This window comes from Carettochelys insculpta, chromosome 3 (genome assembly GCF_033958435.1).
Source record: "Carettochelys insculpta isolate YL-2023 chromosome 3, ASM3395843v1, whole genome shotgun sequence".
Classification (NCBI taxonomy): domain Eukaryota; kingdom Metazoa; phylum Chordata; order Testudines; family Carettochelyidae; genus Carettochelys; species Carettochelys insculpta.
Genome location: NC_134139.1, coordinates 208944054 through 208969795, shown reverse-complemented (window position 1 = coordinate 208969795; position 25742 = coordinate 208944054). Strand labels below are relative to the sequence as shown.

Here is a 25742-nt window from a genome sequence, read left to right as displayed (position 1 = left end):
GCCTTTGTCTCCCAGGATTGAAGTCCCATTATCAGATATTTGTTTTCCATACAAGTATTGCAGACTGGTCAAATTTTCCTTAACTGCTTTGTTCTGCTAAATAGGTTGAACTCCCTGGAGTGTCTTGTTCTATAAAGCATGTTTTCTAACATTTTAATCGTGCTCTTGGTTCTTCTTTGAACCACCACCGATTTGTCAGCATCCCTTCTTGAATTGTGATCACAAGAGCAGGATGCAGTATTCCAAAAGAGGTCACACCAGAGCCAAATACGGAGGTAATATATTCACCTTATTCCTGTTCACTGCTCCTATTTGAGCATCTAAGGAAAGTATTAGACCTTTTGGCCAATGTATAACGCTGCTATTTTATGTTCAGCAGATTGGCCACCACTGCCACCCAAATCTTTCAGAATACTGCTTCCCAGAGTAGAGTCCCTCATTATTGTGTAAGAATGGCCTGTTCTCTTTGTTCTGGATACATTTGGCTGTATTAAAATGCGTGTTTGGTTGTGTCCTGCTTGCCAAGCAATCCAGATTGCTTTGCATTGATCTGTCTTCATTATATAACACTCCTCCAACTTTTGTATAATCTACAGACTCTAAGGGTATGTCTACACTAAAAGTATCTGTTGACAGAAAAATCTGATTGCTGCTACAAACAACTTGCTCTGTTGACAGAGAACTACCAGACTGCACTGCCCTCTGGTGACAGAAAGCAGAATGGCAGCTCTGAAAACGGGGCTGCCAGGCAACAGGAAGCCCTCTCTGTCGACAGAAGTGTTTTGTTTGCTGTACTTCTGTTGACAGTGTTATCCCTCAAATTTTGAGGCAAGTGCACAGTTCTGTCGAGACTCTCGACAGAACTCTTTACGTGCTTACCGACGTTCCCTGAAGGCCCCTTCTGTCGACAAAACTCTCTAGTGCAGACACAGCTTAACCTTGATCTTATAAATTTGAAATTAACTGTCCACAAATGTTCCACGAAGTCAACTTACCATTACTCCTGTCGACTTACTGCATCTTCATTGCCTTATCCAGGTTCGGCTGCATGAGCAGTGCATGGTGGGTACCTATTCCACAGTGCCTTAGCCCTGTTGCGTTCTGGGGGTTTTGTACCACTGGATTGTGGGGGTGGGGAGGTTGGAAATTGCCGCAGTTGTCTGTGGGTGATTGTTGTCACTATCCCAGAATGTGAAGCACTCTCCTAGAATTCAGAGCACCCACTAACTGCATGAAAAACGAATGGGAGAGCGTGGCATTTTCTCCAACAGTGGTGTCACAAACATAGATCCTTGAATGCTTCTAGTTGTTGCCCAGATCATTATGGCAACTTCCTGGAATGTTGTGCAGTTTTTCTTTTGATTATGAAGACACTGAGCTGAGATGATGGTTGATAGTGATGATGAAGATGGAGAGGTAATTGCTCGACTGCAGGCCAAGAACTTAGAATTGTTGGCAGCCTTGGATGCATTGCTTATGGTGGAGTGGTAGTTTTGGACTCATGAAACCAGCACACGGTGGTGGGACCACATTGTTTCAGAGTCCTGGGATGACCAGCAGCAGATGCAGAACTTTCATATGCGCAAGTCCACTTATGAAACTTTGTGATCTGCTGGCCCCCTCTCTGAAGTGCAGCAGTACAAGAATGAGGCTGGATTTTAAGGTTCACAAGTGCATGTAAGTCGCCCTATGAAAGTTGGCAATGCCCAACAGGTTACCGGTCAATGGCAAATCAGTTTGGGGTGTGCAGATCTACAGAAGGTGCTGTGGTGGTGCAGGTAGCTAATGCAATCTGTCTGTGTCTTCTGAGGAAGACTGACCCTGGGAGATGCACAGGTCATAGTGGATAGGCTTGCTGCCATGGGGTTTTCTAACTGCAGTGGAGCAACAGATGGTGTGCATCGTAGCCCCAGACCACCTGACATCTGAGTGTATAAAAGAGAAGGGGACACTTTTTGATGGTGTTCTAGGTCTTGGTAGATCACAAAAGTATTTTCACTTACATCAATGTGGGATGGTTGGGGCAGGTTCACAGTGTGTGCATCTTCAGAAGTTCTGGGCTGTACAGAAAGCTGCTGAAGGGAATTTTTTTCCCAGACCAGAAAAATCAAGATTGGTTCTGTGGAGATGCCTGTAGTAATACTGGGTGACCTGATTACCCTGTGCTTCCTTGCCTCATGAAGCCATACACAGGCACCCTGGACTGCAGCAAGGATTACTTCAGTTTCAAACTTAGCAAGAGCAGAAGGGTGGTGGAAATGCACCTTTGGCCGTTTAAAAGTGAGGTTCAGGTGCCTTTTGACCTATTTGGACCTTTCAGAAACTAATGTCCCTATTGTGGTTGCGGTGTGCTGTATTTTGCATGACTTTTGAATCCAGGAGGGAGCATTTCATGAGCGCCTGGAGTGCAGACGCTGATGCCAGGGGCAGAGCTTATTTGCAGCTCCCTACAAGGGCATTCTCCAATACCGATGTGTAGGCAGCGGCAATCAGGGAGGCTTTGAAAGATAGCTTCGTGAATAGGGGGACCATATCTCCCATGGCCACATATGGGAGGGGGGAGCCCTCCCTCTTCCTCCCTCAGGGAAGCAGCGGGGCCAGAGAACAATATCAGGAAGCTTGGAAATGGCAGAGGTGCTGAATGACATCTTAGTTTCAGTCTTGATGCAGAAATGCCTAACCGTATCTGTGCTAGTGGGAAGGGGGTAGGTTTAGAGGATAAAATACAAAAAGTTAAAAATTAGTTAGAAAAATAAAATGTCTGCAAGTCACCACAACCTGATGGAATGCTTCCTAGAATACTTAAGGAGCTGATAGTTAAAGGCTCAGAAACCTCCTCGATCATCTTTGAAAAGTCCTGCAAGTCGAGAGATTCCAGAAGACTGAAAAAGGGCAAACATATTGCCCACCTATAAAAAGGGAAAAAAGAACAATCCAGGAAACTACAGACCAGTCAGTTTAACTTCTGTGCTGGGAAAGATGTTTGCAGATGAATTTCTTAATTATTTGCTCCATCTGGAAGAAAATAGGGTGGTAGGAAACGGCCAGCACAGATTTGTGAAGAACAAATCATTGCAGACCAGTCTGATTGCTTTTTTTTTTTTTTTTGACAGGTTAACAAGCCTTTTGGATAAGGGAGCAGTGGTGGATGTGGTATACCTAGACTTTAGTGTAGCATTTGACACGGTCTTATATGATTTTCTTATTAATAAACTAAGCAAATGCAACTTAGATGGGGCCACTGTAAGGTGGGTGCGTAACTGGCTGGATAACCGTTCTCAGAGTATATTATTGATTCACAGTCATGCTGGAGGGGCACAACAAGTGGGGTTCTGCAGGGATCTGTTTTGGGACCAGTTCTATTAAGTATCTTCATCAATGATCTAGATATTGGCATAGAGAATGCGCTTAAGTTTGATGATACCAAGGTGGGAGGGATTGCAGCTACTGAAGGATAAGCTCATAACTTAAAATGATCTGGGCAAACTGGAGAAATGGTCTGAGGTAAACAGGATGAAGTTTAATAAGGACAAATGCAAACTACTCCACTGAGGAAGGAACCATCAGCTTCGTACATACAAAATGGGAAGTGACTGTCTAGGAAGGAATACTGCAGAAAGGAGTCTAGGGGTCATAGTGGACAAGCTAAATATGAGTCGTCAGTGTGATGCTGTTACAAAAAAAAAAAAAAGCAAACCTGATTCTGGGATGCATTAACAAGAGTGTTCAAGCCAGAAACGAGAAGTCATTCTTCCGCTCTACTCAGCACTCATTAGGCCTCAGTTGGAGTATTGAAGGGTCCTGTGGCACCTTATAGACTAACACAAAATTTTGAGCATGAGCTTTCGTGAGCACATTTGGGGACTGTGACAACAGGAGGTGGGGAGTAGGGAGTGGAGCCTTCAGTGCTGTATAGGGACGCCCTCTGAAGCTTCAGCATGGAGTGCCAGATCTTGGTTTGGTCTGTCAGTCATTATGAGCTTTGCCTCATCCTCTCTCAGGTGCACCAGTTGCTTTCTCCTGAACTCCAGCACAGTCTGCCGCACTGTGCTGTGTCCCTGTTGTTGGCAGCGGTTGCTGTTTCAGCCAGCTCCAGGTACTGCAGGATAAGGTCCTGCTTGGACCTTTTATGTTTCCTTGCCCCGTCTCCCACATGGTGGATGCTTGCTGGAAAGTGAAGGTCAAAATTAAGCCTCATTTCACACAGAGTGCTTACCCATAGAATGAATGGGTCTCTGCCATTACAATCAGTGAAACTTTCTTTTTTAAGGGCCATTTAGGCTTCTTAAGGATGACAAGGCTTCAAACTCTGCATCACACAAACCATCACTTATCCAGGCCATTTCATTGTGGACATGGTAAGCTATTGTCCACTTTACCAGTGGTGGCGGGGTGGAGGTGCAGAGCGGGGGGAAAAGGGTTTTTGGCCGGTCCCTGGAGCAGTCCTCCGAAAGGAAAACTTGCCTGTGCTGGGCATGATGGCGCCTGGGAGCAGGGTCCGCAGAGCATGGCAGCTGTGTGGCGAGGGGGAAGGGTTCGATTCCAGCTGTGTGGGTGGCTGGGTGAGGAGGGAACCCTGTAAAGCACAAAGAAATGCGGGTGGGAAGTTTTCCAGCCACACGCCGGGAGAAAAACTTTTCTTGGTGGCTCCTGATCACACCAGCAGTGTGATGGGAGGGGCAAAGGCCAGGATAGCCTGCCAGCCATGCAGAGTGGGGAAGACAGAGTGCCCACCAGCCACATGGTGTGACAGTTTTGCTCCAGGAAAGCGTTAAAGGGCAGGGATCATTGCAAATAAATCCAATCCAAATTCCCTTGCTTCTTTAGGTTGCCAGAGAAGACATTACCCTCCTCAGAATAACAGCAATAAAGAAGAGATGCTCATCCTGTGTAAGCACAAGCCTGGAAAATTTGCCAAAATGCTGTGGCACCATGATACCACATTGTTATCTGGTTGCCTGTCTTGGCAAGATGTGCTGTCCTGTAAGCTGCACTAAGTCAGGCCTGGCCAAAAATCTCATGCAAAAAATACAAGCGTATCTTGATGGTGCCTTTCTGGAGTTCTCCAAAAAGGATAAGTGCTCCGTCACCGGAAACATTAACATGCTATACTGAGGGGCATAGATCCAAAGAAAACTTATCTGTACCAAACCACAACTGGCTTTTAGCATTTAAAAAAAAAATTCACCAGAACAGCCGGGCTCTGGGGTTTCGGGGACCCGTGTGGAGGGGGTGGTGAAGAGCTCTGGACTGTTGGGAACAACTTCCTCGGGCCCTTGCTGGTTGCCCTGTCCTCTCCATTGGCCTCTTCCTCCTGCCCCCTCCTCATCCCCCCCCCAGGCTCAGCTCCTCTTGGCTCACCCCAGACTTGGGAACAAGTCTGTATTTTTCTTGGATGCTCGACATCTGCTCACTACTGACTCCTTTCCCCATACTGCAAGGAGATCCATAATCTCCTGATGTGTCCATGCTGGAGCTCTTGTGACCCTGAGAACTCAAATCACAAACCTGAGTGCTCAGGAGGGCAAGAGGTGACTACTGATGTGGTGCAATGGATAAAAAATTCTGGCTTCTGGGAGCCCTGAGCTTGCTGGTGATGAATTCACATTTTTGGGTTTCTTGTGATCTACTTCCTGTGCACCTGAAGAGCTGTGGAGATGGAAGCTGCCAGAGCGGACCACCATGGAGCATTCTGGGATACATACGGGACACCTCTGGAGTGCTAATAAAGTCGATTAAAAGACATGGCATTTCCACACTAGCTTTAATTTGAACTTTTAAAATTAAAACTTGGTGCTACATTAAGTCACTTGTTGCGGTGTTATGTCAACATTAGCGCTGTCGAAAATCATCCTAATGATATTTACAGTGAAGGCTATGATATTGTAGAATCGAGCTAACTGCCTTAAATTCGACTTTTATCATGTCGTCATAGACCTAGCCCTAGAACCTAAACTCAACTAACAAGATACTGGTTTGTCAACTAAGCTATAGCTGTCTCTCTTTTTTTTCAAGCCAGAGTGGCCGATGCTCTGCTTTCGTAAATCCTAGCCAGCTCCCTGCTGCTGTCCTCCACCCCCTCTGCTGGAGTGCCAGGCTGCCCGTTTTTCAGTGTTCCTAGATATACCAAACCAGTCCTGTGTTCTTCACCTTTTAAAAAAAAGGTCTATTTCCCCCTTCTCTTCTCGGTTTTTTTTTTTTTTTTTTTTCCTTCTGTAGTCTCCAGTCTGTTCATTAGTGTTTGACTCCATATGCAAATGGACTTCCAGATTTGACTGTTTTTTCATCTTACACTGGAAGATAAATGTCTCCCATTTCCTGTCTGGAATCTGGCTTAAGGCATCATGCTACCTTTGGGTAATCTGCCATTAAATACAAAACCTTATGAACAGAATTTCCCTGTGTGTGTACATATCCTTACCTATTAAGTGTACTTACATTTTGCAACAATTATGATCGTTGTGAGAGGCTTCCACTACAAACCTTACATATCTCTGTTTGGCAGACTAGAATGTGAATACTAGGCTTGCAGAATACGTTATCTTCTTATACACTTCTGTACACTTTGCCAGTTAGCATCAAGAGGTTCTTGGGTCACAGTATTGTAATTGTTGGTGCCTTTTTTGTATTTAACTTAAATTCCTTAACACAATTGCTGCTAGTACCTCACTTTGTATATTTCAGATCAAAATTTTATTTTAATCAGCTTTTGTAAAAGCCAACGAGACATGTTAATGTTTTTGTATTAATTGCAAAGAGGTTTGATTTGTGTTCTGAAATCTGACTTCTGGTCAGTAACTTCAGCTTTTGCGTTTTAGGTTCTTGGGGTATTTAACTGTATCTGCATGTCCTTTGTCTTTGGTTCTTCGATGAACTTTGTAGCTAGTTTAGGGGCCTGGAAAATGTCTTAGTCTAGTCTTTTGAACTTTTTCTTTTATTTTTATTTCTCATTTCTTTCTGATAAGAATGCTGAATATGTGGCTGCCTGAGGATAGGGGAGAACAGGTGGGGGTGTCTTTTTTTTTTTTTTTTTTTTTTTCCAAATCTGCTTAAACAGTACCAACTAATGATATGGCAATAAATGTACATAGACCTCTTCCCTGCTCTCCTACCTAGAATATGCCCCTAATGTATACACATCTTGTGATTGAAACACTGACTATTGCTTCTTGTTCACAGGGACACGGCGGGACAGGAGCGATTTCACACCATCACCACCTCCTACTACAGAGGCGCCATGGGAATTATGCTAGTGTATGACATCACTAATGCCAAAAGCTTTGAAAACATCAGCAAATGGCTGAGAAACATAGATGAGGTGAGCATTGCCAATGAAATTCTCTCCTCTGCTTGAACTGTACCTGTTGTATTACGGGTCCTGCTTGCAGAGCTGAGTCGCTTAAGACTAAGTACTTCTACCTTTCAAATATGCTAGCATACTGGCTCTTACTATCAAGGAGGAGCAGGTTGAACCTCTCTAGTCCAGCACCCTCGTGACCTGACCAGTGCTGAATGAGAGAATTTGCCAGTCCATGAGAGGTCAGTATTGTCTAGCAGCATTACCAACACTTCCCCTGCTTACTGGGCTCTTAGAAGACATTTAGGGGTAAATTATAGCTAAATAACAGAGAGAGCCAGGAATGGTGGCCATAAACAAGTTTTGGGACCATGGGAAATTTGGCCATACCAATGGCAAGTGGTCGTCCAGCTAACTAAAATCATGCTGGATTAAGGGTGTTGCTGGACAAGAGCATGTCAGGCTAGAGAGGTTCAGCCTGTAGATGGGGCTAATGGTGATGGAGCTACCAGGCAGGTTTGTATAGGCCATATCTCTGCCCAGTGAGAGAGAGAATTTGTTGATAGTCAGAACTCTTGACAAGCAGTGTTGCTTTCTAAAACCTGTTAGAGTTAAAATGCTAATGCTAACAGATTTCTACATTTTTTCCAAATAACTTCATCACCCCTTTCCTTGTAACTGTAGTCTGTCATAAGAATGATAGAAAGTATGAAGATACATTAAACCCTCCTACTCTGATCTTGAATCTATCCCAAATTACCAGCTGAATGGGGAAGTTTAATTTTCTGCATTCAGGAGGTGGAGTGAGAGTCGTGCTTTTTCAGTAAGCAGGCTGTGTTGTTAAGAGCAGTTATCAGCATATGTGGTCTGCTGTGGTAGGAGCTATTATTGATATAACATCCATGATACAAGAATAACAGTAACCTGTAAACTTTAACATTACTTGGTGAAATGTACTAGTCCTGCTACATATTATGGGTTCTCTGTTATAGAAGTTAAAATGTTTTTGCAAAGAAAGAGCACTTACGTTGTTCACTTTTATGGGAACTGAGCATATTTCTTGACAGTATTTCATATTTCTGGACAGCTAATTCCCTATGGGACATTATGATTCCAGTTGTGTAACTCAGCTCTGCCCTCTAGAATGTCAGCCAGTAGAAGTTGGTAGAACTACAGAGGGGATCTGATGAAGTGAAACAAACAGATCAATATGGAAACCTTAAATGTCTTAATTCTTAATGAGTTGAGTATTTGAAGAAATACTTACTTGTGCTCTCCAATGAGAAATCTTGAGAGGTTAGATCAACTCAGTTATGAGTTCTCTTTCCTCTGCTGAGCCTTCGTTTTTGATATATTGTTCCCTGTTGCTCCACATGTTAGTGGAACAGGTGTTTGTTTGTATTTTACTACTCCTCAGGGAAAAAGACAACCTGCTTTATTTGGTGCACCCTCACTCTGCGGCAAACAAAGCTGCAGAAAATCATGAGTTGCATTTTAGCAGAGTATACGTGGAGATCAGTGATGTTGCACTCGCTGAGATAAAGGCCCCAAGAAGGCAGTCCCAGAGATGAGAGACAAGCTTTGGTGGGAAGAGAAAGGCACATATAACTGGTGAGAAGGGAAGAGGAAGAGTAGGGTGGGCACAGAAGCAAGAGGAAATGGATACTAAAGAGAGCGCAGAAGAAAATGCGGCATGATCTGTTATAGGTAAGCGCTGTATAACTGTGCAGCCAGCTGAACCTAAAATGTGAAGCAAAGTCCATTTAATCAGCTGTGGAATTTGTAGATGTGAATGACTGTGGACGTTGTCAGATGGTGTTAGCACCTGACGTGGGAATTCTTGGCACAACTAGGTTTTGCTTCCTTAAGCAGATGGAGTTGTGAAATGTTAGCTGAGTTTCTGCTGCAATGATCAGTCACAGACCTGGTCTACACTACAAAGTTAGGTCAGGGTAAGCCATCTTGTGCCTCCCTATTTACATGCACATCTACACTTGTCTCCCACTGATACTAGTGTCCAGTTATGTTGCCATAGTAACACCAGCTCCCTGAGTGGCATTGAGCCATCCTTTTAGGCTTACCCATTAACTGGTTAAACTTTAACATCCCTAAATCAGGCCTGGCATACAACAGGAGATAAAATTGATTTTAACCTGCTATGGTCTTTTTAAATAAACTGTCAGTTTACACTTCAGAGGTCAGTAGGTTGATTCTGAGTGGCTGTAATGCCGACTTGTGTATGCTGACTTCCCCACAAAGTTACTCAAAATGGAATTTGCAATGTTGAGTTAAAATAGTGTAGATTAACCAGGATTAAAATTCATTTTATTAGCCCCAGAAACTCTCCTGCAGTTCCCCTCGATTGAGCCATCGGGAGAGCCAGGGAGTCAGTCTTGTGGGCTAGCCCACGCCCCAACGCAGCACGTGGCGGCTTAGCTGTGGTGGGTCATGCTTTACTTGGGAGCAGGTATCGTACTTGTATGAGAGGCCAAGAAAATTCTTTTCTGCTGGTCACATTTGTAGGGGGACAACCTCCGCCCCTTACAGGCTCCATGCAGTCGGGGGTCAGTACCCCACCCAACCGCACAATGTGGCTAGCCCTCCATTCAGTAAAAACACATGCCTGCTGTGCTGTGCGGTCCGTGCTTGCAGACAACAGCATGTCTTGACTTGCACGCAGTGAAGGCTTCAAAGGCAGGAAAGATTTGGAGGCTTGCTGTCACCAGGGAGGAGTCTACCCTCGTGGTAAAGATTTTTGCAGGCTGGCTGGCTGTCGCCAGGGGAAATCTCCCCGTGTCAAAGATATTTGGAGGCTGGCTTGTTGGCTGTTGCTGGGGATCAATGGCCAATGATGATTTGTGGGGTGGCCCCCCTTGAGCCTACTTCATGCTAAAAGGAACCTCATTCTCCTGGCTCCACAGGACTCTGGACCGGCCTTGCCAATGATGAGTTATGGACTGTACCCCATGGAGCCTTGTGCATGCTCCATGCTAATGGAAATCTCATGATCCCCTGGCTCCACAGGACTGGGGAGTCAGCCATAGCCCGTGTTGAATTGTGGGCTAGCTCCCCCATCCTCTGCTGCCCAAAGCATGTGGCTCAGGGACCACACAGTCTTTGTAGTGTCCTGTTTGCTGCACAAATGCTCAGAGATAAATGTAGCCTGAGCACCTTTTGCAAATCCTCTTGGCTGCTGTACACATTGGTGTTCTTTCCCAGGGGACCAGTGAGGTTCCTGTTAGCATGGCATATTCAGAACACGGAAAGGCACTATTGCTATTCGCAGGCAGAATATTCCTTGAAGCAAGGAACACAGGTGCCCAGCACCACTGAACGCCAGAAAATTTACAGATGCTCTTTCCCAAGGGAACCAATGAGGTTCCTGTTTGCATGGCACAATCAGAACAGGGAAAGGCTTGTAGATTATTGTAGCCTGAGCACCTTTGCCAATCCTCTTGGCTGCAGTACACGTTTCTCTAGGTGTTCTTTCCCCTGGGGGACAACTGATTTTCAACAGGGAAGGAGAGGCTAACCACGAGAAAGCGAGGCACTCTTGTCTTTCCTTTTCTTCTTCTGAGAGATGCTAACCACTGGACACCAGTGCCCTCTGTGATTACCCACTTTTCCTAATTTCCTTCTGAAAATTGTCCATTGGGCTTCAAAAGGGGAATGAGACTGGTGCAGTCTGGGAGGATGAAAGTTGGTGCTATTATGGCCTGTTTGGTTAAAAGGTCCATGATTCAGATGACTCAATCTCACTGGAGGAAAAAAAAACCTTCTGAAAGATGGCTGTGTGATGATGACCTCACACTCCCACAACCACTTGCAGGGAATTTTTTCCTGTAATGCAACAGAAAAGAAGCCCAGAATGCAACAGGGCTCAGGGAACTGTAGGGTGGGTTCCCACAATGCAGTGCTTCAACAGTCAAACTTTGGCAATTAGTGGGATGCACTAAGTCGACTGTGTGGGCAGGTGCAGACACTCAACTTTGACTTTATAAAATTCAGTGTTGCAAATTCGACTTTGATAAATTTGACTTTTTCATAGTGTAGACATACCCTTGTACTGAAAGGCATAGAGGGTCTCAGAGTGATGCATTGCTGAGTAAATTATTTAAGTTACTAACCAGTTGATCCATTCAGCCATATTCACATCTTCATGTGCGTAATTCTCCCAGTAAGTGGTTTTCCTTATGATGTTTCATTCTTGCAACAAGGCCCCACGTCATCTTGTACTGCTTACATTTGACACATTTTCCCTTTTTACCCAGGGAATGGATTTCTTCAAAATATTCACAGCTAGGTCTTTCTTTTCTGTGGCAAAAGTGTGGGGGATTGTAGGAAACTGTGTGCTGAATGTCTTCCATTTTTCTTTCCAGTCCATTCCATTATTTCTTTCTGTGCTGCCTCTGTCTTTTTGTACATATTGTCTTTGTCTTAAGATGTTATAACTCTTCTGCTGTGCTTGGCCAAGGTGTACCACCACATAAACACAGAACGAAAACAATCCAAGCCAGCTTGAGTCTTTCTGTAGCAATGTTGTTTTAGTCCAATGAGAAACAGAAAGTGAAAGTCCCAATCTGTCAAGAAGCAAGAGCAGGTAGTTAGACTGAACAGACTAGAGCCATTCATTCATTTTTGAGTCTCTGTCTCTCTCTCTCAGAGAGAGAGAGAGAGAGAGAGAAGCATTTTTGTGATGAGATTCAATTGTGAGTGCTTTTAAATGGGAAATGGAGGATTTTATTGGTTTTTTAATAAAAAAAAAAAATCCAATTTAAATGAAAAATCTATTTTGTTTTTGTTTTTTGAAAAAACATTGATTTTTATCCACCATATTCCATGCTAGAGTCAGCACTGAACAGCCCCTTTCCCTGGGCTGTGGCAGCTCTGTACTGGGGCTGCTTCCAGCTGGTACACGTGCTGCCGCCCGCCGCCCCCCACCCAACCGCTTCAGGGCTTGGGAAGAAGGATGTTTCCAAGCTGCAACCGTGCAGGGCTTAAGAATTACTTAGGTTGTGCAGCCAAACTGAAACAAACTTGTCTGCTAACAATCTGGCAGCACAGCAGAGCTAAAGCAGGGCTCTCCACTGGTTCTGGCCCTTGGACCCTGGCCAGAATGTTGCTTTGTCCTCTGGTGCAGGCACCAACCCCACAGCATTCATTGCCCAGGAATGGGGAACTGTGGCCAATGGGAGCTAGGGTTTGGGTGCTTGCAGATGAGGGTGTGGTTGGACAGTGCATGGAACCACCTTCTCCAACCACGTTTGGGAGTGCTGTAGGACCATGATGGAGAGGGTGATCCTGCCTTTACACCCATTGCCCACGAGCCATCTGAAATAAGCAGTGCTGGGCCAGAGCTCAACCCATTGCCTGAGCTGTGAGCTATCTCTGCACCCAGTTTTCCTCTAAGAGCCTGCCTCCTGAACCACCTTCTGCCACCCCTGACTTAGACTCCAGCCCAGAGCCCCCTCTACGCTCCAAACCCCTTGGCCCAAGAGCAGAGCCTACACCCCAACCCCCTGTGTCCACCTGGTGAAGGTAAGGGAGGGGGAGGATGGAGTGAGCAGGCTGGGTCTTTGGAGAAGAAGTGGGGTAGGTGATGGGGTAAGAGTATTCAGTTGGATTAGATTCTGGATTGTGTTTAAATTCAAAAAATCTTCTGCTTCATGTTGGTGACCATTGCCCTACAGTGACAGGAAAACCTCCTTCTATCCGTGTGGGCTGCATCTTCACTATGGGGCTCTTCTCACATAGCTGTGCCAGTATTGTCTCCATAGTGCAAACATACTCAGAGAGGTGAGTCCAGTCTGTGAAAGGTTGGTTTTCTGTGTTGGCAACCCAAGGCTTTCTTTTAGCTGTCTGTAGTGTTTTGGCCTTTAGGACAGTAGCCTGGTTTTCATAAAGGCAGCTAGCCAGCAGACATTGTCTTAGTGGGAAAGGAAGTTTATTCTTTTCTTGGGTAACTTAGCATAATTTAAGCAACATTCAATAAGTTGTCGTTAAGTAGAAGAATGCAGATTGACAAACACTAGTTAGTTTTCATAAAAGAAGGCTTATTTAATCAGACTACAGGAATAGAAAGGGGGGAAATGAGATTTCTGCCAAGAGTGGCATGGTTGCCTTAAACTTGTGTATGTGCTTTTTCTGCCGTATCCCACTTTCAGAGTGAGTTCTTTGGTGCAGAGCTTCCTCTTAGGGAATGTTTTCTTGGCACAGTTGTGCCAAGCTCCATCAAAGATGGGGTTCCCACTTTTATATAAATTGAACCAGAATTCCAAAAAGATGAGTTAATACAAAGGTGAACCAAGTATGTGGATGTTGTCTCTGAGCAGATGTGAAAATATATAAAGAGCTGTTGCTTGGTTCTTGTTTCAGCATGCCAATGAAGATGTGGAGAGGATGCTGTTAGGAAACAAGTGTGACATGGAAGATAAGAGGGTTGTACCTAAAGCAAAAGGAGAACAGGTCAGTGTCAAGCAAGATCTGGTTTGCAAAGAAATGTGTCACTGGTGAGACTTTCCATTGTGTGCAAAGGTGGAAAGTATGGAACCATCAAACAGACATCATAAAATTAGAGCTGTTTTAGAGATTTTAAATTCCATTTTACAACCAAAGAGTGTGTCTAATATTGAGCGTGCTAATAACTTGTAAACTCAGGAGGGTCTCTTCTGGAGCTGTGTAGTGAACACCTGCCATTTAGGCTAGCTTGCCATAGTGTGAACCCAGGTAGTTGGTTAGTTTCTTTTAATGTTCTCCTGCAAATCCTTTTGCTTCAATAATTTATTTAAAATATGACATGGGTTGATGGTATGTTAGATTTTGTAGGTTTTTTTTAATACTTTGTTGTTTGAATATCTACTTCTGTGTATCTCAGGAAACCTGTTTTGTCCTGTGAGCATTAGAATATTGTATCTTTTCCTTCTCAGTTTTACTCACTAGTAATCTGTGCATTTGTCTGCTGTGCTGAAAACAAATATTTTATACCTGCTTCGCCAAGCTGATTACGAACCATAGTTATCATTGAGCAATGTATAAACTGTGCACATAAGGCTTTTTAATGCTAATGTTGGTGTCTTTTTTGGTTTAGATTGCAAGGGAGCATGGTATTAGGTTTTTCGAAACTAGTGCAAAAGCAAATATAAACATTGAGAAGGCATTCCTCACATTAGCAGAAGATATTCTTCGAAAGGTATGTACAGAATTTTTTTTTCAGTATTTTTCGGAATTTTTCATTAGACAGTATGTTGAAAAAGCAAAAACAACTTAATCAAATACAAATCGAAACGAGCAAGACCTGAGAATTTAGCTAAAGTGGTGTGAATTCTAATGGTGAAATGAGAATCTGCATGTTTTGCAGAAATGCTGTGCAGGTTGCTTCAGTTAGTCTTACATTGCACCTTTATTGCAGTAAAGCAGGCAATGCTGGAGACTAGAAACTAAAATGCTGCTGGCCAGGAGGAAGACACTGCTCTAGACTTCTGTGTTTCTGTCTGAAACTAAAGATATTTTCATAGTTCTGCAGAGCTATTATGTAAGGAAGAAAGAGAAATGGAAACATAGCTGCTGTTCTGCAATACCGCAACATGCTAATGGATCACTCAGATCTGATTGTAAGCAGCTGAAAATAGAAGGTAGCATTTGAGGAAAAACCACTTGAGCTTAAGGTTTCGGTGAGGTCTAACCAAGTGCTGCATCTCATGATGCAGGCAAACGTTGGGTGTCTTCTTATTGCTGAATTTGGCTTACAAAGCAACTTAAAGGCAAACTCCTGACTGGGCATGCAAGTATTTCACAGAAGGTATATTCCAGTCACTAGCCTTGATGCTGGAAAGCCAGCCAAATGTGTAAAATAGTTGTTTTAAAGCCCATGTGGTAGGGAAAAAAACTCCTGTGGTAGATAATTGCCCAAAAAGGAACTGGAAATGTAGAGCAGATACATAGCTATTTTCAGTGGTTTTGTGTGATCTGAGTAAGCTGCTTACAGTAAAAATATTAAGTCTTAGCTGAACCCAGAGAATGTTTGTTTAAAACAGCCCCCATAGGTGATACTCAGATTTGTAGCTAAAGCTATTCTAAGCTAATTGTCTGAATGTCTTAGTGTATTCTGCGACTTGTTGGTAGAATAAGTAATGCCCCAATATAAAGCCCAAAAGCAAGGGCTAGAAGCAAAGTTGTTGTTTTTAGTGCTGGGCCCAGATGGCAAAAGTTGCTAGAGAAGTAGGTATTCTCCTCTACTCTGCACTGGTGAGGCCGCATCTGGAGTATTGCGCCCAGTTCTGGACCCCCCGCCCAGTATAGAAAGGATGTTGGATGCATTGGAGCAGGTTCAGCAGTGGGCAGTGAAAATGATTAAGGGCTGGAGCACATGACCTGTGAGGATAAGCTGAGAAATTTGGGCTTTTTTAGTTTGCAGAAGAGGAGACTGAGGGGTGATTTGATAGCAGCCTTCAACTTCCTGAAAGGGATCTCTAAAGTGGATGGAGAGAGACTGGTCTCAGTGGTGACAGATGACAGAACAAGGAGCAATGGTCTGAAGTTATAGAGGAAGAGGTGTAGGATGGATATTAGGAAAAACTATTTCTCCAGGAGGGTGATGAAGCAATGGAATGTGTTGCCTAGAGAGGTGGTGGATTCTCCATCCCTAGAGGTTTTTAAGTCTTGGCTTGACAAAGTCCTGGCTGGGATGATTTAGTTGGGGTTGATCCTGCTTCAGGCAGGGGCTTGACTAAATGATCTCCTGAGGTCTGTTCCTGCCCTAGCATTCTATGATTCTATGAAATTCCAGGGATTATGGCTTTCAGATCTGATAGAACTGGTTCAGCTCAGCTACAAAGTTGGACTCCGAATTTTCACGTAGTTCTGTGGTGGTTTAAGACTACATCTAATTTATGGGCATATTCTTCTTGCTGTTGTTATAAGCCTGTAAAAACATGCTGTGTTCTGTTTAGTGCTGAATGTTTGCATTTCCTCAGAACGTAATTTTGAGGTTTTCTTTGGCTTTTTGCTTTGCAGACTCCTGTAAAAGAACCCAACAGTGAAAACGTAGATATCAGCAGTGGAGGAGGGGTGACAGGCTGGAAGAGCAAATGTTGCTGAACGTTCTCCTAGATCACCAATCGCCACCCACCAACCCTTTTTTTCTCGCTGCAAAATAAACCACTCTGCCCACTTTTAACCTTAAATGAATGTTTTGTTCCTCATCTTAACAAAGCTCCAGCCTCCTTTGTTCTTCCATTTAGGACAGCTTGCTGACTATAATTTTCTCAACAAAATGTATAGAAAAATCATGTCTGTGACTTCATTTTTTTAATGTCTGCTCAACTCACCACTACATTTTGGTTGTATTATAGTCCCGTTCTTGACATTAAAACTTACAGCAATCATTTCAACTCTTCTGCAAATTGTATAAGAATAAAAGTTAGAATTAACAATTTTGTACAACAGTGGAATTTTCTGTTATGGATAATGTGCTTGAGTCACTATAGTCTATAGACATGCATCAGCAAAAAAGCCAGGAAAAAAAACTCATTTTCGCCTTGAGTATGTAAATGGGGTTTATTTTGTCCTGTGCCTTATGTGGAAAAGAACTTTTTTTCCTTTGTTCTGATGGAAGCATGTGCAGGAGACATACCATCCACACTTGATCATTTTAAAATATTAAACTCTTGTGGTTGCTTTACTGTGATTGTTGGTGTAGTGAATAGAGGACAAAGGGTGGTGCAAATATCTAAATTTATCTGCAAAGTCTCCTTTTTGGTGACCTAGCCATTCAGAACTGTTCCTGTTGCCAATTTTTCTCACTGGCAACTTCTCTCCTTTTGTTTGCATGTTTCTTTTTATTTGCTTTTCTTCATGGTGTGATGTGTTAATTAAAAGATGGCAGCCCAGTGGTATGTTTGCCAAAGTTAATACAAAGCACTGATTTAGCTTTCAAGGTAAAATGTTATGCCTACTAATTTACCTCTAGCCAGTGTCTATTCCCTAGTATCTCCCCCACTCTCCTGAATAGCCTTTGGGTTTTATGATATGGATGAGGTATTTGCATGCACTAGTTGTTGATGGAGGGTGACATAGTTGTCTGCTTGAATATAACATGCAGTTCCCAAACTGACAACAATTAATATGAATTTAGTCTCTATTAGCTGCTCGAACAGGACACTTGGTAGCCAAATAAAAGGTTAAGTAAACTAGTCTTTTTAAAACAAAAAAGTTGGTGGTTGTGTTGAATTATTGCCTCCCCTACAGCTTCCACTTTTTCCAGTGTTAGTTTTATAAAGAATTTTTAATTGACTTTTTTTTTTTTAATGGTCATACTTGAGCTCAAAATTTAATCCTGTTGGAAGACAGCTGGTGATGCATACAGGGAGATAGAACTGGTATTCCTGTGCATTGGTGGCCCCTAGGTATTTAACTTGCTTCACTGCTTTGCTTTAATGCTTCATCTGTAGATAGGGTATTCTAGCTTCATTATTTTCCCCAAAAGCTGCCTGTGCTGAAATAATTGAATGGCTTCATCTGTTTCTTGTGAAGAAGAGAGTTGAAGGACCCCAAGTAATTTAGACAGCTCCTGTTCAATTGGGTTCCTTGTAAAGTAGAGCATTTTAGCATCCAGCTGGCTTGCATGCAAACAGTTAAGGAAGATTCTCCAGCAAAGGACATGTGAAAGTGTCTAGTAGAACACCCCCCACTTCCCCCAAAACTGCTTTTTTGAGTGATTGGCTTAGCCTGACCTTTTGTGCATATAGTAGTTTATCTTTCTTCACTAAATAGTCAAATCAGTAAATGACTCTGACTTTACTGAAATGACAGTCTTTAACATTCAGATTCTTGTTTCGTCCTGCTACCAGTTCAATAACTTGACTGATATCTCCCTTGTCTTCTGTTTTGGCATTTTTTTCCCTCTACGTCCATTAACTCTTCGGAGTTGATTGGCGGCTGGGGAAAAAGCAAGAAACTGGGACTCTAGGAGATAAATTTGACACTTGTTCACATATTAAGCATATTGATCAGCATTGTAAATAGACAGAATATAGCTTCCTTTTTTGTTTTAAATCTGCACTTTTGAACATTATCAAAAAAGGGAAGATGGAGTATACATCAGTTTTTGTATGGTCTGTTTAAAACGTGGGGGCTTCATTTGCTTAATGGGGCTTGGCCCCACCTCTGTCAGTCTGTTGGGATCCTTTGTAGAAGCTGTGTTCATTAAACACCAAGCAGTTAGAGAACAGTCCACTCTCTCTGATATGACTAGCTACAATTTCAATTTCATATTCTACTTAACAAGTTAAATAAACTGAAATATTTCTAGATGGTCTATTTCTGTTCATATAAACCACCCTGATTTCCAACTGTGTGGCTTGGCTTTCATTTTCCTGTGGAGTACAAGATGCTCCATATTGGTTTGAAAAGAGGGGGAAAGCATTGTTGTAAATACATACGTTAAAGAATCAATTCCACTGCAGTATTTGCTGTAATTTTATATTACTGCTTTCTAGCAAACTGCTGGTAAATCTTGTATTTGTTCTAAGAAGAAACATCCTTCCTCCAATGTGTTGGTTGATGCCTAGTACCTGTGCAGAAAACAGTCTGAAAGGAGCTTCCAGGTGCCTTTTTTCTTACTGTCATAGTAGTCTGGATTTAAAAACATGCCATGGCTTGAACTAGCAATGCCCATGCTAAGATTTAACTAACATACTAGAGCAAATAACAGTGGAGGTGTCTAATGTAATCAGCTGTCAGAAATATTGATTACTATCCTTTTGCTAAGGCACAAAGGGGCACAAGTTGTAATTTTCAGTTTCTGTTACTAATTTAACTTGTATCTATTTTACTGTTTAAAAATATTTCAATGTTTTAGAAAAATGTATCCTCTTCTCTAATGGACAGTGAGCCAAATCAGCTTGAAGGCAAGCTGTTCTGGGTAGCAGGATGGTTACTGCAACAGCAACCTAAGTCTGATGATTCTAAATGCCATGCTTCTAGTGCTAGAACTCATGGCTGCGAAGAAACATCCAGCCTTGATGAGGTATTGGATACATTGCTATTGTGTATTTATTGGTTTTTTATTTAAAACACATTTCTTGATCCTATGGACTACATCAAATTATATAAAAGTAATCCATCAGTTTTTCCCATTCTTACTTTTACAAAGAGAAATAAAATCAGCTTTTGTGAGCTTTTATTTATGGTAGGCCTTAGTAAAGTTTTCCTAGGCCTCATTTCACCTATTTTGTGCATGAGTGGTCTGTAACACTGTTTTTTTTCAGAGTAGGGTGTATACTGATCACATACCAGTCCCTTGTTAGAAGAGGTAACGTTACCCAATTTTAAATTGACATGGGAAGGCTTGTCCCTAACCATCTGTAGCAGCAGAATCCTCACCAATCCTACTCATGTCCTCTAGAGATGAGCTGGCACACTTCATTTGGTCAAGAGGAGATTTGCACATATGAAAAAATGCAATCGCCATCATGAAATTCACTGGTATCCTAGGGGTAAGCATAAAAATACATTGTATACATAAGTGAGTACTTGACATTGTGCCTGTACAACACAAGCTGTTATGTAAGGCTTACAGCTATCAGAGTTATAAGTTTAAGACATTGTTGAATTTACAATGACACAACTGTTAACTGATGCTTTTGTCTTCAGTACAGGAAAGGTGATGGTGATAAGGTTTAGACCTATTACTTTGTCAAGCATAGATTGACTACCCTGTTCCATTTTACAAACCTCAGTTTTGTGAATACCATGTGTGGTAATTGCCAGCAGGGGCAGTTCATAGAGACAATGAAGGTTCATGTTGTTTATAGCTCATGATTTGGAAATGTTATTGAAATCCTAATTGCCACCAAGTTAACACCAGGAAAATCACCAGTCTCCCTCAATCTCTGAATTGGACTGATAATGGTCAGTGAGACATACCAGCAGGAAATCCGGTTTGCTGCCAGGGTTGTGCAAAGAAAGTGCTATTTAGAAGGTAAAGTGAGAAGCACTGCATATGTTAAATAGGAGTCACCAGTGTGGTTCTCCTGCCAAAAGACACATTCTGGGGCATTATTAACAGGAGTGGCCCATAAGACATCGTCAGTGATCAGCTGAGGCATTCTGTCCAGTTTTAGGCACCACCTCTTGGAAAAAGTCCAGAGGGGAGCAGCAAAATTAGATTTAGAAAACCAGACTTGTGGAGGAAAAAGGGTAAAACAAAATGTTGGGTGTTTTCTTCTCAAGGAAAAAGACTGAGGGGGAACTGGAAGTCTTCAAATAAGTTAAGGGCTATTATAAGGAAGATAGTGATCAGTTGTTCTGAGTCCTCCAAAGGTAGACCAAGCAAGAGCATTAGGATAGGTATAAGGAAACGCTCTATCAGGACAGTTCATTACTTGAACAGGTTACTGACTGAAGTTGCATAATCCAGATAATTGGAGGTTTTTAATAACGTGTTAAGGATGGTCTAGGTATGCTGCGCTCAACTTGAGCGGCACTAGATGCTTCTATTGTGCCAAGTGTAGGCGGTGTTAGAACTGTAGGGCTGGAAGGGATCTTGATAAGTTGTCTAGTCCAGTCTCCTGCACAGACGGATGTGGCCTTTTTAAAATGCAACAGCAACGCAGCTGTAGGGTTGCGGCTGCACTGTTGTCCTCCTTCCGTGTAGGCTAGGGGTCGGCAACCTGTGGTCCTTTAAGGAGCCAGTTGCAGCTCTCAGCACTGCTGTGGCCGACTCCTCTTGTCATTCCATGCCCTGTCGCAGCCCGGTCATTGCCTCCCTCCCCACCTCTGTGCCAGTGAAGCATGGCTCCTCCAGCACCAGCCACAGGGAAGGGAAGAGAACGCCTGCCAGGCCAGCAGGAAGGGCCCTTCCACCAGCTGTAGAGTTCCTGTTGGCACCAGCCAAGAAGGGGGCATGGCCAGCACACTGCCTGGGATGCACAGCCCCTGCGGCAGCATGGTTCCTGGCTCCTTCCAGACTGAGAGCAAGGCCATGAGCACCTGTTGCGCACCCCGTACAGCCTGTCTGGGACCAGCCAGGTCACTGCCCCCAGGGCTGCTTTCACTGCGTCCCTGGGGTAGCCAGCACCTCCACTCTGCCAAAGGTTCACGCGCTGTCCCAGTACCACTGAGCACTGCCAGCTCCTGAGTGTGTGGCTGCCCCTGCCCAGGCATGCTGGGAGCTCTCCTGTGGTAAAGTTCCCAGTGTTAATGCCCCCAGGAGGCTGGAACCGAGCTCATGCAATGTGTTTGTGTTCCTCGCGCCCCCCCCCCCCCTCCAAATCTCTAGGGCAGGGGGCAGCAGTTCTGCCAACTGGCCTTTGGGGAAGGTTAACTCACCCTGGGGTGAGAGGGGCTAAGCCTGGGGTTTGGGGAAACAAGTTTGAGGCTGAGGGGTTAAGCCTGGGGAAGTGGAGGTGGGTTTGTGGGATAGATCTGGGAGATGAGGGGGGTTGAGCCTGGGCATGGAGGGCATGTGGAGAGTTGATGTGAGCATTGCTCCTCCCTGCTCAAGAGCCTATCCCCAGGTGCAGCATTTTCCTTGTCCTCATTTGCTCTTCAATCTGGGGGGGTGAAAGTAACTTAAACTTTCTAAATGGTACAAATCATTGCACGTGCATTGCTCTTAGAATAGAGGTTGCAGAAAGTGCATTTCTGACATTGCTTATTAAGGGCTGTCTCATATGCATGTGCACTGTGGCTCTGGAAGGATGCATTTTTGTAACTGAATTTGGAAAAAAATAGCTCCTCTCACTATCTCCATTGCAGACGTCTGGTGTAGGCAATGCTTGATGGGAATGTTCTGCTGTAGATGTAGACGGTTCATTCCCTGGGGAAGCGGCAGCTGGATTAACAGAAGAGACATAGCTAGCTGCTGTAATAGTTCAGTGTAGACCAAGGGTTCGTCTACTGACTGCTGGAACTATTTAAAAAGGTGGCTGCAAGTGAAGAGGTCCAACCTATGGAGGCCCTGGAGAAGCAATACGGTCTTCTCAAATACTTACAACCCACTCATGATTCAAAAATAGCCGTGCCTTTGGATGATGATTATATGTGAAGCAGCAGACGACGTTTGGCAAATGGACAACAAAAGATTAGATTTGACAGAAAAAATTGTCAGCCATACTTTTACTTCAGATGTCTAATTACACAGTGCACCTATCCAATCATGACTTTGATATTATACTAAGTTGACCACCGTAATGGATCATCTTCTGGACTCCAAGAAGCCCATCCTTAAGTCTATCCCCTAGGATGGGCCTCCAAATAGAGTTGCATGTGGGGAATACAGATGCCAGGTCTACGGTGACAGTGGTTGTGATGCAGCAAGCCTCATGGTTACAAATGGCAGGAGTCCTCAGGGACCTGCAAGATAAACTGGAGGACTTAGCATTTGATAAATTAAAATTTTTGCGGAAAAGACAGATGAAGTCCTACATTCAAGTAGAGTCCCATACTACCCTCCACACGTTGGGTATGTACTCCCCACCATACCAGCGGCAGTATGACTACCCATTTGCTGGACAGCAACAGTGGGGCTTTGACCAATTTTGATCTCTACTGAAACCAGCCTGCTTGTAACTAACTAACTAACAGGCAGCAGATTTGACTCCTTGGTCAAGAGCCACAAGATGGCTTTGTCTTAAGCACCTATCTGTCAACACCCATCTTTGACTCCAGACCCTTTTTTGACCAATGGTCGATCACACTGGAGCAATGAGTTTTAGAGAATCTCATCAGGTTACGCCATTCCCTTTCTTTCCATTCCACCAAACACCCCTCCTACCTATTCTTTTCAGGGACCCTTCTCATGAGAACTTGTTGAGGAATGAAGTCGCTCATCTCTGTATCGGAGCTGTGGAGAAGGTGTGACATGACGGGGTTTCTGGGCACAGCTAGAGAAATCAATCCAGGGTATCTTTGCTTAAAATGCGGGCCACTCCAGAGCCCCAGCCTGGGATTTTCTTCTCACCTAAGACATAGCCAATCAGCCACACAAGTACCTCTGCCAGCCCCCTTCGCCAGCCAGAAACCACACAAGCAAACCCACAGACTTCCCAGCTGTTATACCCACCCACACCAACAAACCCCAAATTTAGGGAAGAGGTTCTTAAACTTGTTTCACCAACACCACACAGATTCTTCAGGGCCCCAAAAGGGTCCAGCCATAGTCTCCAGTCAGTATACACTTGGATCTTACCCAAAACAACACAGTTGTGCCAAAAGCCTTCAGTTCTTCTTCGAGTGTCCCCGTGGGTGCTCCACATTAGGTGTCGGGCTCGCCCGGCGCCGCAGATCGGATCTTCCAAGCAGTTTCTGCCGGACCGCGCATGCGCCGGTGCGCGCCGCTCCCCCGCGCGCTCCCGGCCATGTGCGCGATCCGGTCCCCGCCAGTTCCTCTTAACCGCCGTCGGCTGCAGACGGAATCCAACTAGGCTAAGGCCAAGTAGTGTATTCAATGGCTTTATCTGTTTTTTCTTAAAGTTTTTCAGGCACTTAGGCTACTATAAGCTAGCCGGTTGTTATTTTGTAAAAAAAAAAAAAAAAAAAAAAACAACAACGAACAAGCTAGGAGAGGGACAGCTCAGCCAGTCCCAGTAACAAGCGCCGGAGGCCAGGAGCTAGGGCTATTAGCCCTCCTGCTAAGGCAGACCATCGGACGGGGAAAACGGCACAAAGAAGGTGCTAAGTACCCACTTAAAAACACAAAGACTCACCAACAATGTCCTCTTCAGGCTTTAAAAAAAAAAAAAAAAAATGCTGCTTCTTGACAAGGCCCTCCAGCCAGAAGTGCCGGAGCGGCCGCAGCAGGAGGGACCCTCCGGGGCCCTTAAAAGGAAAGCTGCCTCCCTCAGCCCATCAGCGCAGAAACGGAGGAAAGTATCTCCAGCCCGATCCCTGCCGGCAGCAACAGCGAGCGGGACGGGAGGAGCAAGCAGCCCCCAGCCGCAGCAACAGCTGATCGGCGGCGGCACGGAGAGCCACGTGGAAGCGGCTCAGCCTCCAATACTCAGCCAGCCGCCCCGCACCGCAGGCAGGGCGGCGGCTAAGCAAACGCCGGTACTGGCGGCACCGCAGGCAGCGGCACCGACCCCCGGGGAACCGGCGGTGCAGAGCGCGCAGGCACGCAGCCTGCCGGCACCGGAGGACACCGCACATGCGGCATCGCCCTCGAGCGTGCCGAGCTCGGTGCAGACGGGGCCGGAATCCCCTGTATGCTCCCCAGCCCGATCCCTGCCGGCAGCAACAGCGAGCGGGACGGGAGGAGCGAGCAGCCCCCAGCCGCAGCAACAGCTGATCAGCGGCGGCACGGAGAGCCACGTGGAAGCAGCTCAGCCTCCGATAATCAGCCAGCCGCCCCGCACCGCAGGCAGGGCGGCGGCTAAACAAGCGCTGGTACCAGCGGCACCGCAGGCAGCGGCACCGACCCCTGGGGAACCGGCGGTGCAGAGCGCGCAGGCACGTAGCCTGCCGGCACTGGAGGACACCGCACGTGCGGCACCGCCCTTGAGCGTGCCGAGCTCGGTGCGGACACCGGAATGCCCTGTATGCCCCCCAGCCCGATCCCTGCCGGCAGCAACAACGAGCGGGACGGGAGGAGCGAGCAGCCCCCAGCCGCAGCAACAGCTGATCGGCGGCGGCACGGAGAGCCACGTGCAAGCGGCTCACCCTTCGATAATCAGCCAGCCGCCCCGCACCGCAGGCAGGGCGGCGGCTAAACAAGCGCCGGTACCACCGACCCCTGGAAAACCGGCGGTGCAGAGCGCGCAGGCACGCAGCCTGCCGGCACCGAAGGACACCGCACATGCGGCACCGACTTCGAGTGTGCCGAGCTCGGTGCGGACGTGGCCGGGATCCCCTGTATGTCAGGGGCGGAGTTACCTCCTCAAGGGAGGGGGAAGACTGCACACAAGAGGAGGCATTGCAGCCCCTCTCCGCACAGGGCTGTGTAGTTGCTTTCTCACAGCCCTCCGCTATGTTGCAGACTCCAACTAGAAGGCAGGGGTCCCCCCCCTCCTTGGCCTACCCAGAGCCCCCTTCTCCATTTCTGCAACCAGCCTCACCCTGGCTGGGACCACCTCCACCCTTCCTGGGATTTGAACCGCTGGACTATTAGGCAAAGTCGCTCTCTCCAGGGTCTCGACGGTCTCCCTCCCCCAGACGCAAAGGGTATGCACCAAGGGAGTGGTCTAGGTCACCTTCCCAAGACCAGTGCTTATACTGCCGTGGTCGCCCCTACCACGCAGGGCATAGACACCATCGGCAATCTACTAGGGAAAGATCCCTACGAACGATCTCGTACCCCCAAGGGCAATTGTGACCGGGGACAGAGACTTAAGCATCTCAGGGGGGACTGGTTATGGAACCCCGAGATTTTTCCTCGCACACCTCTAGTGAGAGGGTGTACCATCATCAGCAGGAACCGGAAGGGTCCAGAAAGACGTACCCCAGCGGT

General features: G+C 45.3%; 1 protein-coding gene across 1 annotated transcript in view; it reads left to right on the top strand.

Annotated features, from left to right (window-relative positions):
- The window catches only part of RAB10 (RAB10, member RAS oncogene family), a 73228-nt gene extending 56490 nt beyond the window's left edge, over nt 1-16738 (top strand). The window contains exons 3-6 of the mRNA XM_074991521.1: nt 7180-7318; nt 13673-13762; nt 14385-14486; nt 16310-16738. Coding sequence (XP_074847622.1) covers nt 7180-7318; nt 13673-13762; nt 14385-14486; nt 16310-16393 — 415 coding nt within the window. The 3' untranslated portion in view covers nt 16394-16738. The remainder of the gene's footprint in view (nt 1-7179; nt 7319-13672; nt 13763-14384; nt 14487-16309) is intronic.
- The last annotated feature ends 9004 nt before the right edge of the window (nt 16739-25742 follow it).